The following is a 16,060-nucleotide window of genomic DNA, read 5'->3' as shown; positions in this document are numbered from 1 at the left end:
CCCTGATGTGTAGCAGAGCTAAAAAGGCAATGCGGTCTGGTCAGACCAGTGGGCACGCCAATCCTACAATGCTGTTTCTGTAGTAGGGAATAGCCTCCTAGATTCGTGATGTCTGTAGTTGTGCATGTGACCGGCCGGTCAATTAACATCCTAGGGGAATAACTCCCCTAGTTGTATCAGCTTTCACTGTTATGTTCCACTTTCTGCACCAGTGTGCATTCAATGTATTCCGTCACATTTGGTATATTAATTCACAGTAATTTTCTTTGTGATTTTTTTCATTATGTCCAGCAGTATTGTTAGTGTTTAGGAGTAATGTATAGTGGTTCTCGTTTTTTACTTATATTAACCGTTTTTTGTTTGTTCTGTGTTACTAATAAAGTCCATCTTGCTTAAACCTGAGTGCTTGGTATAGGACCTCTCTTATGGTTATATATATAGGGTTTTATATATATATATATGTTTTTTTTTTTTTTTTAAACGGGAGCCACGTGAAAACCGCGTTATAACCGTTTCGCGGTATAACGGGCGCGTTATAATGGGGTTTACCTGTGTGTGTGTGTGTATATATATATATATATATATATATATATATATATATATATATATTCAAACAACAAGAGGAAAGCAACCTTTAAATAGCACACGGACATAAATGAAAGTGTAACAAAAATGGTATTTTATTCAGGTGATTTAAACAGGGGATGAAATTTAAAAGGAGAGGGGGGCCCAGCGCTGCCTAAACATATTGGACATGGAGGCAAGAGTCAAGTAAAGATAAAAATCAAGACACATACAGGGTGTAGGTGGCTATATCTAAGCACACCTACGTGACAATCTACCTATACTGAGACCTTGTGACCACATGTAAAGGATATTATGCCATATAATTTGATGCAATAATTACATGATAGAGGTACACAGGAATTAAAGGTAACTGGTTGCAAAATACGTTACCACTCAGCAGGTGATTGTCACAAACAGTTAGATCAATACTCCATGTTGTGGATAGGAAAGGTAGGGGCCCCCCCCAGCAAGACTCCCACTCCAACGCGTTTCGACGAGAAACTGTCTTCTGGGAGACTTGCTGAGGGGGGCTCCCAGAATTTTGTTCCCTCAGTGAGCTATCATTTTTAGGATATCATATTATATATTTTTGGGTCTATTATATTGTATTTAAGTATTTTTTTTGTTTGTTTCTTGTCCACTTATTTTGTTTATTATTTTCAGTCAGGCAGGCTCTCCAGTCAGTTGTTTGTATGTCTGTTATTTTTTTGATTTAATAAAAGTACCTTTTCTATTTTTGCAAATATTTGTCTGAGTGCTCCTTAAGAGGTTTCCTTTTTTTGTGTTTTCATATTCATTTTTTCCTCTAGCACCACCTAACAGTTTACGTTTTCTCTGTTACAACTTTTTCAGATATATTTTTCTGATTTAGGTAGGTTTAGACATTGCATTATCTATTGGTAGCTGATGCGGTATTCGTTTTCTGTGTATGTTATATATTTATATATATATATATATATATATATATATATATATATATATATATATATATATACAGGTGAATCACCCCGTTATACCGCGAAACGGTTATAACACGGTTTTCACGTGGCTCCCGTTTAAAAAAACAAAAAAACACTGCACACACACTGCTCACAGCACACTGCACACAGCACACTGCACACTGCACACAGCACACTGCACACACTCCTAGCACTCACTGCACACACTCCCAGCACTCACTGCACACACTCCCAGCACTCACTGCACACTGCACACACTCTACACTGCACACACTCCCAGCACTCACTGCACACACTCTACACTGCACACACTCTACACTGCGCACACTGCTCACAGCACACTGTACACACTCCCAGCACTCACTGCACACACTCTACACTGCACACACTCCCAGCACTCACTGCACACTCTCACAGCACACACAACACACTCTCACAGCACATTACACCACACCTCCCACTCTCCCTCCCTACCGTGTCGGCTGCTGAGATCGGAGCGGAGCTGGCATCAGGAGGAGGGGGGGGGTGTCGGGAGGAGGGGGGGTGTCGGGAGGAGGGGGGGTGTCGGGTGGAGGGGGGGGTGTCGGGTGGAGGGGGGGGTGTCGGGTGGAGGGGGGGTGTCGGGTGGAGGGGGGTTGTCGGGAGGAGAGGGGTGTCGGGAGGAGGGGGGGTGTCGGGAGGAGGGGGAGTGTCGGGTTGAGGGGGGGGTTGTCGGGAGGAGGGGGGTTGTCGGGAGGAGGGGGGGTGTCGCGAGGAGGGGGGATGTCGGGACACATGTGAGAGACGCAAAGGGGACCTCGCTACACATTCAGCTCTCCGGATCCTCTCACACCGCAGGCCCAGATCTTCCTTCCCCGGTACTGCACCTTTCCTCCTCCAGTACATTACTACCTCTCTCTTCCTCCAGTACTACCCCTCTCCTCCTCCTCCGGTACAGTACTACCCCTCTCCTGCTCCGGTACAGTATAGTACTACCCCTCTCCTCCGGTACTATACCTCTCCAGGTCACCTCCTCGCCTTCCAGTTCAAGACCTCTCCTTCCCCGGTACTATACAGTACTTCTGCTTTTCCGGTACTACACCTCTCCTTACCCCGCACAAGCCGCCAGGTAAGGGACACGTCACTGCCAGGCAGGAGGCGGATCTCATCTGGGAAGGAGCCGCAGGGCCAGGAGGGAGGAGCCGGGCAGGAGCAGCTCGCTCACCGGCCAAGAGGAGGTGGCATAGCGGGTGTGTCACAGGCCGGTCCGGCCTACCTGTCACAAGCCCTGGTAACCAGGCGGCCCTAGCAACCGGACCCCAGCTTACATATCGCGAGAAAACCCCACCGGAGTGTCGCCCGAGAGGTGACGTAAGCACGCAGGGACGGAGCGCGCAGAAGCCATCTTTTCTTTGGGAATATTGCCCATTGTTTTATACAGAGGGAATATGTGGGGTGTTTAGATTCAATAACATGGAGAGGACTCAGGGTAAAAGTTTTAATACAGTGATTAGAATGTTAAAAATGAGTCATAATGTGATTAGGAGGGGGGGACGTGTAGGGCTTCCGGCCACCTCTTCCTTCCTTCCCTCCTCACTCCCTCCCTCCCGATCAGGCACCCAGCGGCCATTTTGTTTTTTTAAATTAGCGCGACCCCGTTACTAACGCGGTGTTCTCGGGGTGGACCCCGAGAACCGCGCTATAACGGGGTTTACCTGTATATATATATATATATATATATAATTATCTCTCTGTCTCTCTTTATCTATCTCTTTATCTATATCTCTCTTTTTCTCTCTGTCATGGGCGAGGGGTTTTGGCCTGGTATTAAAAGGGGTTACACCCCATTTGGCCACCCCCTGCTCTCCCCTGGGAGACGAGGTGTTAACTGGAATGAGGTCCTGTACTGTAATTGTGCCCCTGCTTCAGCACCAACTGTGTATCCCCCTGTGAATAGGTATTTTTCCAATTCCTGTGTCTGCACCAACACATACACTGGGATCTATGCGGGAGGGAAAGGGTTAAGGTTCATTTTGTGTTTATGGCCCTTTGTCCCTTTTCCTGCCTTTGCAGGCTCCATTTTGCAGTCTCTCCATAGGTCGCCATTACAGCCCATGTAACCCTATGGAGATTCCGGCGATTTGGGCCTGATACAGGTGGCGCTCGAGAGGAGGAGCGGCGGTTCCCCATTGAAAGTGAATGGAGTAATGCAGTTCAATTGGGATTACTGGAAGCCGACCTCCGGAGACGAGCTGGCAGCCAGCCAGACCGCAAGAGCGGAAATATTGTCAAAAAAAGAGCTTTGATCGCGCAATTGGCGTGGGAACTAGGGCCTCGGTCAAGTTCACGGCCAATTGGCGTGGGAACTTCTGTTCTAGGGCACCTAGAAATAAAATTCCTTTTGCCCCATGATGTTAGGAACCCCCTCACTTGACCCCAACAGGGTCCGACAATTAATGGCGACGAGAAAGGGTCGCGCCGGGCAGGAGGGTCCTAATTTCCAGCCCTCTCCCCTTAACCGAACGGAGTAGGTTAATTGTGAATAAGTGTGTGTTTCCCATTAACTTCAATGGTAGCGGAGGTCCCATTGAATCCTATGGCGGCGCCGGCCCCGGCCCATGTATTTCCTATAGAGGCGCCGGCCCTATTGATTTTAATGGAGAAAAGCCGCAAGTGAAAACGGCTAAGTCGGAATGAGCAGAAACCTGGAACCCATAACTCCGGTTCTGTTCAACCTAGAGGGCTGAGATTCGGTCACCATGTAGTCCCAGTTCCGGCAGGATTGCATGGCAAATACCGACCCTCTCGGAACAACAGAACGGAGTCAGGTTAAGGGTTAAGTTTGGGTTTCTGCCATTGACCTGCATGGCAGAAAAAAGCCTCTTTTGTAATGTGCTTTTAAAACTGCATTTGTGTAACTCCGGTCCGGTGGGTCGCAGTGAGCTGAAACTTGGCCACTATGGAGAGTCCCCTCCGTCATGAGGGTCTGGCAAGTTTAAGCCCGCTTGGCCCAGGCGAACGGATTATTTTAATATGTGTAGATATTAAGATATGTATTATCTTGTGGGTCTGGTATTCCTAAACCCGGGAAAAGCAGAGGCCAAATGGTATGTTAATGCTCAGGGGGGAGACAAGTGGTCTACAATAAGCCCCCTGATCAAAGGCTCCCCCACCCTGCTTGTGTATGCTGGAACAAAACAGAGCAAGACGTGGGTACTTGGGATAAGTGTTGGGTTTCACACCTTGGGACAAAAGTTTTCCTGTCCCAAGCAGACTGGGCGATGCCAGTCTTTTGGGAGGGGGGCTAGGGAAATAAGCCCCTGATTAGAATAGTGCCCACCCAGTGGGCAGGTATTACTTTGCCTCTCAGGTGAGGTGGCAAGGAGGGACTGGGTGCAGATAATTGTCCTCTAATGACTTGCACTCAATGCCAGAGTATAGGACTGAAATCACATATAAACCAGTGTCAGCCCTATGCCCAGTGTCTTCGTGATGTCTTCGATTTTACCAACTACTTGATGTCTGATTGCTGTATGAATTGCCAATCCTTTACCTGATTGCTTCATTACCCAACCCCCTAAGTAAGTGCTATATTTTGCTTGTTATTTGTATCATTTTGTATGTTCACCTATTTAAGGAATAAACTATCTTTATTATATCTAAGTCGTGTTCAATTCAACCCAGATATTTGGTGTATATTATAACCTATCACTAGCTACCGTGACACTCTCTTTCTCCCTTTCTCCCTCTCTCCCTCTCTCCCCTAAAAAAAAACAAAAAACTTTTAAATAATTGTATAAAAAAATGAACACGGTTCTGGAATTCACTGTATGATATTGGTATAGCTTAATTAAGTCTGAATAACATCTGTGATGTCAAATACAATAATTGGGCATTTTGTTCCTAATTTAATAATAGAGATTTAACAGAAAGTTTGGTTAATCCTATAACTATTAGAGACCTGGAACATGGTGCGGTAACGGGAACACCCGATGATTGATAGGTGAGCTTCTAATGAGACACGTATTCTATTCATTGTCCAAATTTTTTTTCATAATACTATCACAACTTAAACTATCAACTTGCTATCTGTCAAAGGATTTGAAAAAATTCCTGCCACTTTAATTGGTGTTTTGCAGCTTGTGAGATTTCCTTTTAAATCGTTAAATATTATGATCCACTTTAAATGTGTGATCCACTACATCTTCTCTCCCTGCGTTAATGCTGCACATGTTGTGCTAAACCTTTTACAATGTACATCTACAGTTTACTTTCATCCTGAACTTTTTTGTGATATGCCAACTTACCTCTCCTGTATGACCTTTTGTAAGACAGTTTGTGTAACAGTGACTTTTTTCTCTCGTCTAGTACGAAGCCAAGCAACAATAATCCACCCATGCCAACACTGCAAGGTTGATTTTAGCAGTCAGGATTACCTCCTCAAACATCTGAATTTCAAACACCCAAATGAGTATATGGAAAGGATAAGGACAGAACAATCTTGCAACATTCCAATAAATATGAGAGAAAATGCATCTTTGAACCAGTCATGGCAATTAATAAACAATGTAACTGCTTCTCATTCCCAAAAATATATATTAGCAGCTGCCACAGGAAAAAATCTTGGAGAAAGTGGGAAGAGTCTGACTTGGTTATTAGACCAGAATGCACAGAAGAGAACACAGACCGGGGAGAGACCGCATGTATGTGAGGAATGTGGGAAGGGATTTAGTGACTTATCCAAGCTGAACATACACAAGAGAACACACACAGGGGAGAGACCGCATGTGTGTGGGGAATGTGGGAAGGGATTTAGTTACTTGTCCAAGCTGAACATACACCAGAGAACACACACAGGGGAGAGACCGCATGTATGTGGGGAATGTGGGAAGGGATTTAGTGACTTATCCAGCCTGAACACACACCAGAGGACACACACAGGGGAGAGACCGCATGTATGTGGGGAATGTGGTAAGGGATTTAGTCAGTTATCCAACCTGAACGAACACAAGAGGACACACACAGGGGAGAGACCGCATGTATGTGGGGAATGTGGGAAGGGATTTAGTCAGTTATCCAACCTGTACACACACAAGAGGACACACACAGGGGAGAGACCGTATGTATGTGGGGAATGTGGGAAGGGATTTATTGACTTATCCCATCTGAACACACACAAGATGACACACACAGAGGAGAGACTGCATGTATGTGGAGAATGTGGGAAGGGATTCTGTTGGTTATCCCACCTGAACAAACACAAGATGACACACACAGGGGAGAGACCGCATGTATGTGGGGAATGTGGGAAGGGATTTAGTCTGTTATCCACTCTGAACACACACAAGAGGACACACACAGGGGAGAGACCGTATGTATGTGGGGAATGTGGGAAGGGATTTAGTCAGAAATCCAGCCTGAACGAACACAAGATGACACACACAGGGGAGAGACCACATGTATGTGGGGAATGTGGAAAGGGATTTAGTCAGTTATACCGCCTGAACAAACACAAGATAACACACACAGGGGAGACACCGTATGTATGTGGGGAATGTGGGAAGGGATTTAGTGTGTCATCCATTCTGAACACACACAAGAGGACACACACAGGGGAGAGACCGCATGTATGTGGGGAATGTGGGAAGGGATTTAGTCAGTTACACAGCCTGAACGAACACAAGATGACACACACAGGGGTGAGACCGCATGTATGTGGGGAATGTTCAAAGGGATTTAGTCAGTTATCCAGCCTGAACAAACACAAGATAACACACACAGGGGAGACACCGTATGTATGTGGGGAATGTGGGAAGGGATTTAGTGTGTCATCCATTCTGAACATACACAAGAGGACACACACAGGGGAGAGACCGTATGTATGTGGGGAATGTGGGAAGGGATTTAGTCAGTTATCCCACCTGAACAAACACAAGATGATACACACAGGGGAGAGACCGCATGTATGTGGGGAATGTGGTAAGGGATTTAGTCAGTTATTCAACCTGGACACACACAAGAGGACACACACAGGGGAGAGACCGTATGTATGTGGGGAATGTGGAAAGGGATTTAGTCAGTTATCCAACCTGGACACACACAAGAGGACACACACAGGGGAGAGACCGTATGTATGTGGGGAATGTGGGAAGAGATTTAGTGTGTTATCCAGCCTGAACACACACATGAGGACACACACAGGGGATTGACCGTATGTATGTGGGGAATGTGTGGAGGGATTTAGTGTGTTATCCAGCCTGAACACACCCACGAGGACACACACAGGGAAGAGACCGCATGTATGGGGGGAATATGGGAAGGGATTTATTGTGTCATCCAGCCTGAACACGCACAAGAGGATACACACGGGAGAGACCGCATGTATGTGGGGAATGTGGGAAAGGATTTAGTGTGTCATCCAGCCTGAACACACACAAGAGGACACACACAGGGGAGAGACATTTCTCCAAAGCAAGGCATGATTACGGATAATCAGCGACTAAGACGCTCACATATAAGTGCACACATGTATCTGTGTTACGCTAAATCACAATGAAAAGTGACTTTAGTTTATGGTTTATAAAACAAGCATTTTAAAAGGAGAAAAAAATGTATAACTTTTTATGTAGTCATTTGTATCATTCTTATAGTAGTTTTATTTAAAGAAAAATGTTCTTAATAATGTTTTATATTTCCATGCTGTTGGTTCTAATAAAATGTGCGTTCCCCGTTATGCTGAAGCGGTGTGTAGCCTCCCTTAGCTGTGAATCGGAATAGTTTCGCTGCAACCAATTGGCCGCCGACATTATGCCTCAGACCGACCCTCTGCCACCAGCTGCTTCTAATGTAAGTTTTATTACTGTTTTGTTTATGGGGTTAGTTTAAGAAGGTTTAGGGTAGGGGTTTTTACGGTAAGGGCTTGAGGTAGAGGGTGTCGGGGTAAGGGGCGTCTTAGGGGTTTTAGGTACTTAGATTAGTGGCGAAGTGGGGTGAGTTTTGTTGAAACGGGTGCTACCAAATGTCCTAGAATGTCCTGTGAATACTGAGGGGGAGGACCGTGTCGCAGTTACACGCTGAAATGAAAATGCACCTGAGGGGGTTATGTATCCCTTTATTAATGGAAAAAAAATATATATAATATATATACATATACATACACACCGAATACCGCAATCAGAGCAACCGTCAAATGAATCAAATTTCACAAGCCAGAAGACATCCCTATATAATCAATGGGACTGGCGGTGCTATGTGGACAGAAAATATCAGATACACACAGGGACACAGGAACCCATATTAGAAGCACTCAGACATGTCTTGTAGCAAATACAATTAGATGCAGACAGGTTAAATTACCAAAATTCAAATTTATTATAAACCTACATATAACAACTAAAAAATCAAATGACAAACATGAAAACAGACCAAACATTAGAACCTCCTGTAGATAGTAAAATTAGTAGTGGACCAAAAAATAATGACAGCAGTCCAGGGACACAACAACAGGGAAACAAAAATGATGGAGATAATACCTATAATACAAGTCACTCTGGGTACAGGAGTACCAAGAGTAACCAATGACCGCGGTCAATATTAACAAAATAATTAGGAATCTCCCCCATTAGTTCCTAACTCAGCATCATGCTAATAAATGAACCCCAAAAAACAAACTGCAGTGATAAAAAATAAAAAAGTACTCAAACTGTATGTGTACTAGTCAAAGGTAAGAGGAAAATCCACCTTGCCAAAGATATTAACTGAGACCCTCCCCCCCTAACTATCAAAAATCAAACGTGTACCAATACTTAGCTCGTATATGTGATCTGAATCGCCAGAGGTTGGTAGGGGGTGGTCTGACTGCTAGATGTAACAAGGTAACAAAAACATGTCACCGAAGGTCCCACTGCAAGTCAGGTCCAAATAAAGGCTACAGGAGGCGTTGGTCTGCGTCACACCACAACGCGTTTCGACCCTGTGGTCTTCCTCTTACATCTAGCAGTCAGACCACCCCCTACCTATCGCTGGCGATTCAGGCCACATATACGACCTAAGTATTGGTACACTGGCGACACACTTTATTCGAGCTTGGCTAGTCCCACGAATTCGGGTATACCCGGGTGTATTGAGGTTTGTGACTGTTTTCTGCCCGAGTACATTGAGTTATTTTCCAAGCAGGGATTGAAGCATTTTATTCCCGCTGGCTGCAATACTGCACAGTATATATATATAAACTGCATTACAATTCATGAATTTATGCCATCTGGTAGACACGCGAAGCATTGCAGCCTATTAAATCCTAATCATTATCATTTAACAGATCAGCCGCCCATCAGCCAGGCATGAACCCAGGCTGGGAAGGCAAATGCAACGGGGCTTGTCAGAGGTTAGGAGTGGCGCATTCCAGGTATCTGCCAGGTACATACCGGGTATTTACTCGAATAAAGTGTGTCGGTGCAGTACACATGTTTGACATGTTGGATTTTTGATAGTTAGGGGGGGGAGGGTCTCAGTTAATATCTTTGGCAAGGTGGATTTTCCTCTTACCTTTAACTAATACACATACAGTTTGAGTACTTTTTTATAACTGCAGTTTGTTTTTTGGGGTTCATTTATTAGCATGTTGCGGAGTTAGGGACAAGTGGGGGAGATTCCTACTTATTTTGTTAATATAGACCATTGGTTACTCTGGGGACCGTCTCTGACCCTGGCATGTCAAAGGATTACCCTGGCCTCTCCAACCCTGACCTTGCTACGAATGACTATGAAGTGCGCAATCCAGAACCGGCTTTGTGGTCTACGGTTGGTGTATTCACATCCCACCTCAGCCCCACTGTCCGGTCCCGGTTTGTGGCGAGCACGTCCGTTATAGTATGCTCAGCTGTAACTGTATAAAACGGATGAACCATGGTTAACCCACCAGGCGCTCAGAAAAAACAGTGCTGTTGAATAGTATTGTCAATGTGATCTTGGGACAATGGTTAAGCTAAGCCCCAAGCAAAGTGAGTGTATATGTATACAGTCTTTCCCAGCAACTGGCTTCTAACAAGCACCAATATAGTTTGAGACAAAAAAGACTCACTCACGAATGGGGTTGGTGGCACCGTAACTACCAGGTCCTCCTTTCTTTTGCGAAACCGCCGATCCTGCTGTAAAGACTCCTCTGTGTGATAGCAGATGCTGGATCAGTGTGGCGCCATAGCACCACAAGCAACCGACACCTCTTCCAGCCGTAAACCCTGCACCCGCTCCGTCGCGGTGGGTGGTCACGTGACCGGCGGCAGTGTCGGGACTTCCGGGTTTCAGCAGAGACACAGCGGGATACCAGCAACAGCCCTGCGTGCTGACAGCAGTCAGCAATACTGTGGAGATCCTCCCAATGGAGGTCTAGACGCCGCACAGCCGTAGCAAGGAGATGGAAGAAGGCTGATGTAGTGAATATAAAAAACTTTATTGGCACAGTGTGCAAACGGATCCTCTGACGCGTTTCAGCCTGTCAGGCCTTTGTCAAAGAGTGATCCGTTTGCGTGAACAACATCTTATGATTTCATTAAACAATCAAAAGATCTGATGGAACGATTTGAGGCCAGGGGTTACCTGAGAAGGGACCTTAATAAATCATTTACGGAAGTCATAAACATGGATAGATCTGTCTTGTTAGACAGGGTTCATAAAAAATCCAACATGCACTCTCAATCCCCCTTTTTTGTTATTCAACATAATAATCAAGCTAATCAAATCAGAGAAATAGTCAAGAAACACTGGGGGGTGTTAGCAGCAGATCCTATGTTACATTCCGTTTATGAGGAGGGACCAAAAATAGTCTTCAGAAGAGCAAAGACAATTGCTAATCATGTCTCCAGTAGTTTATTTTCATCTAGCAAGGGTCCTTTAATGAAGTTACCAAAGGTAGTTTTGTTTGCTCAAAGTGTAAAATATGCAAACATGGAAAGTAAGGCGGAATTTTTCTCAAATAAAACAGGGAAAAATATTAAATAAATTCATTCATCAATTGTGACACCACTTACGTGGTGTATTTGCTTAGTTGCGGTTGTGGAAAATAATATATAGGAAGGACTATTAGAAATCTAAAAGTTCGTATACTCGAACATTTAAGGTTGATTATTAAAAAAGATATTAATCACCCTGTATCCCAACATTTCAGTAATTGCAGCTTGGGCGATCCAAGAAATGTGTCATTTTTGGGAATTGAACATTTGCCTAGCCCCACCAGAGGAGGCAATAGATTAAGTATGCTAAATAGGAGAGAACTATATTGGATATTTACCTTACAAACTCGTATCCCTCATGGTCTAAATTCAGACTGAGATATACTGTAGGGTCTCTTCTATTTGATACTTAAATTCCATTTTTCTTATATTATTGTGTTTCTCAGTATGGCAATTTCACAGATTGTTTGATAATAATTCATTGGGTAATGTTTACATTTGGCAATGGATTAATTAACTATTAATATGCATGTTTAGTGCTTCCATTTCCAAATAGAATAATTCATTTATTAATCATTCATGTTTTAGATTTATCAAACTCTATATTTCAGTCTCTACTTTTCACTTCTCTTGGGTTTGGAACTGATTTGTAAGATGTTACAGGTTGTATTTTATTACTATACTTATTTACTATTCAATGTAGTTCCATAAATACCCTTACAAATCCTATACAATTCGCAATGAAGATTTATGGATATCCTATTCCTAAGGTTGTCATTTAATTGTTTTTAATTTTGTTTTAATTCATTTATCATTTTCTCTTTTTTGTATCCATGTAGTTAATCATTGGGAGTGCTTTTGTTTAGTTTTAATAAAGTTTTCTTAGTTGATTTATCCTTTCCCCGAGCTGCAGGGTGTCATGTTGCTTAGCAGCACAGTGCATTGTGCCGGTCTGGTCACGTGCCACTCGACGTGATGACATCATGCGCTATTTACCATCTAGGACTTAGATGTGGTAGCATTGGCAGTTAGTGTGCTCCTTATGGCAGACATGCCCAGCCCCTCCGGCCCTATTGCGCAATGACGTCGCTCGCCATTATTGGCCATACATTGTGGCTGCGGGCATCGACGGGATGACGTCACAGGTCATGGGTCACGCACCCGCGTCACGTGACGCACCCGGAAGTGACCGCAACTGGTCTATGCGGTTTCGTATAAGTATAAGTAAGTATAAATTGCACTACACTTGTAAATTGTGTATTCACCTTGATAAAGGACTGTCTAAGTCCGAAACGCGTTGGTGTGTTTTGTACTATATATTTTTGATCCAATAAATAGCATATTTTTATGGGAACGTACGCCTGTTGGTTTCATTGCTGGCTCAACAGCACTGGATATAGTGCTTCGTTTTTTTCTCTCCCTTTTTCTCTCTGAAGATCATTCAAAAACGGAGGCACAATCAACCCAGGGGCACTGGACATATTGGACCTGCTGTTTATCATGGACAAAGAATGCGAAGTGAGTCTGTTCCAGCTTTACCCCATTTATTTTGTCCAGAAGTAAAAGGATGTTTCATTTACTGGTCACCGGCAGGTGTTTTTGATTTATCCTTACCTCCTTGCTCTGTGGGATAATTTTCAACCAGACTGCATCCTTTTGGACATTTAGTATTATAGGGTTGTTTTTTCCATATACATCTACAATTGTTATTTCCATCCTACTACGTTTTTGTCTGTAGAGCACCACACAAATTTTTTTTCTATTCTTCCATGCTCAGCTGTAACGCCTGTATGCCCGCAGATCTGGCCAGTCCCCAATACTGAGGTGGATAAGGGTATAACACGCACCCACAGCAGTGAGGGCGTGCCTGGAGTGTGGTAAGTTGCGTTGCCGGGCCTGGTGAGAAAAGGGTTAACGTTATACTTGCTGAGTCCGGGGTGCCAGAAGTCGGAGGGTAAATGTCCAAGAGCCAGGAGGAATGGCTCGGCGTGGAGGAGGTGAGAGACCGAGGGAGCGGAGAACCGGGGTAGCTAGCCACAGTGGGGCCTTAGGTGACGGGGACACGCTGAGAAGCGCGTGTCCCCCGATCCGTCACAAACTATCGGGTGCGCGCCCCTTCTTTAAGGCTGCCGTGCGCGCGCCCCGATCGTGTGCCTGGGCGTGTGGCGTGCACTGCGGAGGAACGGCTCGAGGTGGAGGAGGTGCGAGACCGAGGGAGCGGGGAACCGGGGCATCTAACCGCAGTGGGGCCTGAGGTGATGGGGACAAGCTGAGAGGCGCGTGTCCCCCGATTCGATACATCAGCCCCACAAACTCAGACCGCCCTGTGGTGAGGGTGGGAATGTTCCTGTCTGAAATACTGTGCAGACCTGTTCCTGTTTGAAATAATGCCCCCGCCTGAAACCCCGTTCCAATATGAAGGTCTAACTCCATCTGAAAGACTGCTCCGTAAAGAGCTCCTTATTAAGGCCCAGCAACTTAGGGAGTTAAAACAGACCCTGCTCTCCTGTGTGCCTTCTCTTGGTTCCCCTGTTACCTGGGAGAAAGTGAATCCTGTGCAACTGGCGCAGGCTCAAAGTACGCTCCATGAACTGTCCCTAGCTGTGGATCAGTGCATAAAAGAGCGTGACCCTCTCCTCGCCAGTTATGCTTTTACTGGACGGTTCCCCTGTGCTACTAGTCCTGTTACTAAACCTTTGGAGGTACCCCCTTCTGCAAATTACCAAACTGATTTTGTTCCTCTTAAGGCTGAGTCCACGCTGCCGCTGTGCCCGCTCATGCTTGGAGAGTGGTGATGCCACCAGCTCTCCAAGCATGAGCGATCGCTGTCCTGCAACATTTTTAGAGCAGGAGCGGAGGTTCGTGGCTATTAGGGAAGGTGGCGTGTCATTGACTGAGTAGGGGCTGTGTGTGTGTGTCTGTCCATTTTCTCTCTTCCTCCTTCCCTCCTCTCTTTCCCCCATTGCTCTCTCTCTCTCCCCCCCATTGCGCTCTCTCTCTCCCCCCCATTGCTCTCTCTCTCTCCCCCCCCATTGCTCTCTCCCCCATTGCTCGCGCTCTCCCCCCATTGCTCTCTCTCTCCCCCCATTGCTCTCTCCCCCCATTGCTCCCTCTCTCCCCCTTCCCCCCTCTAGCCCCCTTCCCTCCTCTCTCCCCCTTCCTCATCTCATTTCTCTCCCCCCTTGCTCTCCCTTCCCCTCTCTCCTTTCTCCCCCCTTCTCTCCTTTCTCCTCATTTCTCTTCCTTCTCTCCTTTCTCTCCCTTCTCTCCGTTCTCTCCCTTCTCTCCTTTCTCCCCCCTTCTTTCCTTTCTCCCTCTTCTCTCCTTTCTCCCCCCTTCTTCATTCCCCTCTTCTCTCCTTTCTCCCCACCTTCTCTCCGTCCCCCCTCACTTTGTTTGCCCCCCCACACCACACCACTTCGTTTGCCCCCCCACACCACACCACTTCGTTTGCCCCCCCACACCACACCACTTTGTTTGCCCCCACACCACACCACTGTTTGCCCCCACACCACAATACTGTTTGCCCCCACACCACTGTTTCCCCCCCTCCACACCACACCACACCACTGTTTGCCCCCCCCACACCACACCACACCACTGTTTGCCCCCCCCACACCACACCACTGTTTGCCCCCCCACAGTAGTCCGTTTTGCTCCGCCCCCACACACACAGCTGTCTGTTTGCCCCCCACCCACCCCCCCCACACACCACAGCAGTCCGTTTTATCCCCCACCCACCACAGCAGTCCATTTTACCCCCCAGATTCCCCCCTTTCTAAAAGTTTTACGGTACTTAGTAATACCCCTCCAGTTTCCCAGAGAGTTGAAATTCCTGCCTTAGACTAAATCTCCTTCCTTGAAGCCATCCACGGCGGTTGATCCACCTTTTGCTGCTTCTCTAGCTACCACTTTAGATGTCAGTGTACCTGCCTCTGTTCCCTTAGTGAAGTCAGAGCCTTCCCTTCCTGCAGTGGAAGATCAAGTTTCCAAGTCAGAGTTCCCTTTCACTCCTTCTGTAAACCCTCAATTCTCTCTCACTGCATTTAAGAATTCTCCAGCACACCAGGTGTTAACCTGTGTTATTGCTAAAATTCCTGATGTAAAAGCAGGTCACCCTGTCTCTAGCCCTTCAGTAGTATGTGATACGCCTATCACCAACGCTATTCCTCTTGTGTCTCAGACTTTTGCAATTCCTATCCTTGACTCTAAGTATGTCTCCTTGGAACCTTTTACAGCAATTAGCTCCCCTTTTACTGTCCCTCAGGCTATCACTTCAGAGATCATCTTATCTGCCTCTGATCCCTTAGTACGCTCTGAGTCTCCCCTTACTGCGTCTCTCATTATGGATTCTCAGACATCCACTTCAGAGGCAAGCATAACTTTCTCTGATTCTATTGAAGTACCTAATCTAGCCCTTGTTGTTTCACAAATTTCCGCTTCAGAGACAGGCGCAATGTCCTCTGATCCTATTGAAGTAGCTAGTTTAGTTCCTGCTGTTCCTCAACTACCCACTTCAGAGACAACTGCAATGCCCTCTGATTCTATTGGAATACCTAGTCCTGTTCCTGCTGTTCCACAAATATTCCCTTCAGAGACAAGCGCAAC

The 16,060-nt window shown here is 45.8% G+C and overlaps 1 protein-coding gene across 1 annotated transcript in view; it reads left to right on the top strand.

Moving 5' to 3' along the window:
• Nucleotides 1–8,455, top strand: part of LOC142466804 (uncharacterized) — a 345,151-nt gene extending 336,696 nt beyond the window's left edge. Inside the window, exon 3 of the mRNA XM_075572257.1 lies at nucleotides 5,874–8,455. Within this exon, the coding sequence (XP_075428372.1) occupies nucleotides 5,874–7,714 (1,841 nt within the window). The 3' untranslated portion in view covers nucleotides 7,715–8,455. The remainder of the gene's footprint in view (nucleotides 1–5,873) is intronic.
• The last annotated feature ends 7,605 nt before the right edge of the window (nucleotides 8,456–16,060 follow it).

Source organism: Ascaphus truei, chromosome 15 (genome assembly GCF_040206685.1).
Source record: "Ascaphus truei isolate aAscTru1 chromosome 15, aAscTru1.hap1, whole genome shotgun sequence".
In the NCBI taxonomy this organism is placed as follows: domain Eukaryota; kingdom Metazoa; phylum Chordata; class Amphibia; order Anura; family Ascaphidae; genus Ascaphus; species Ascaphus truei.
This window is presented reverse-complemented; position numbering and strand designations above follow the sequence as displayed.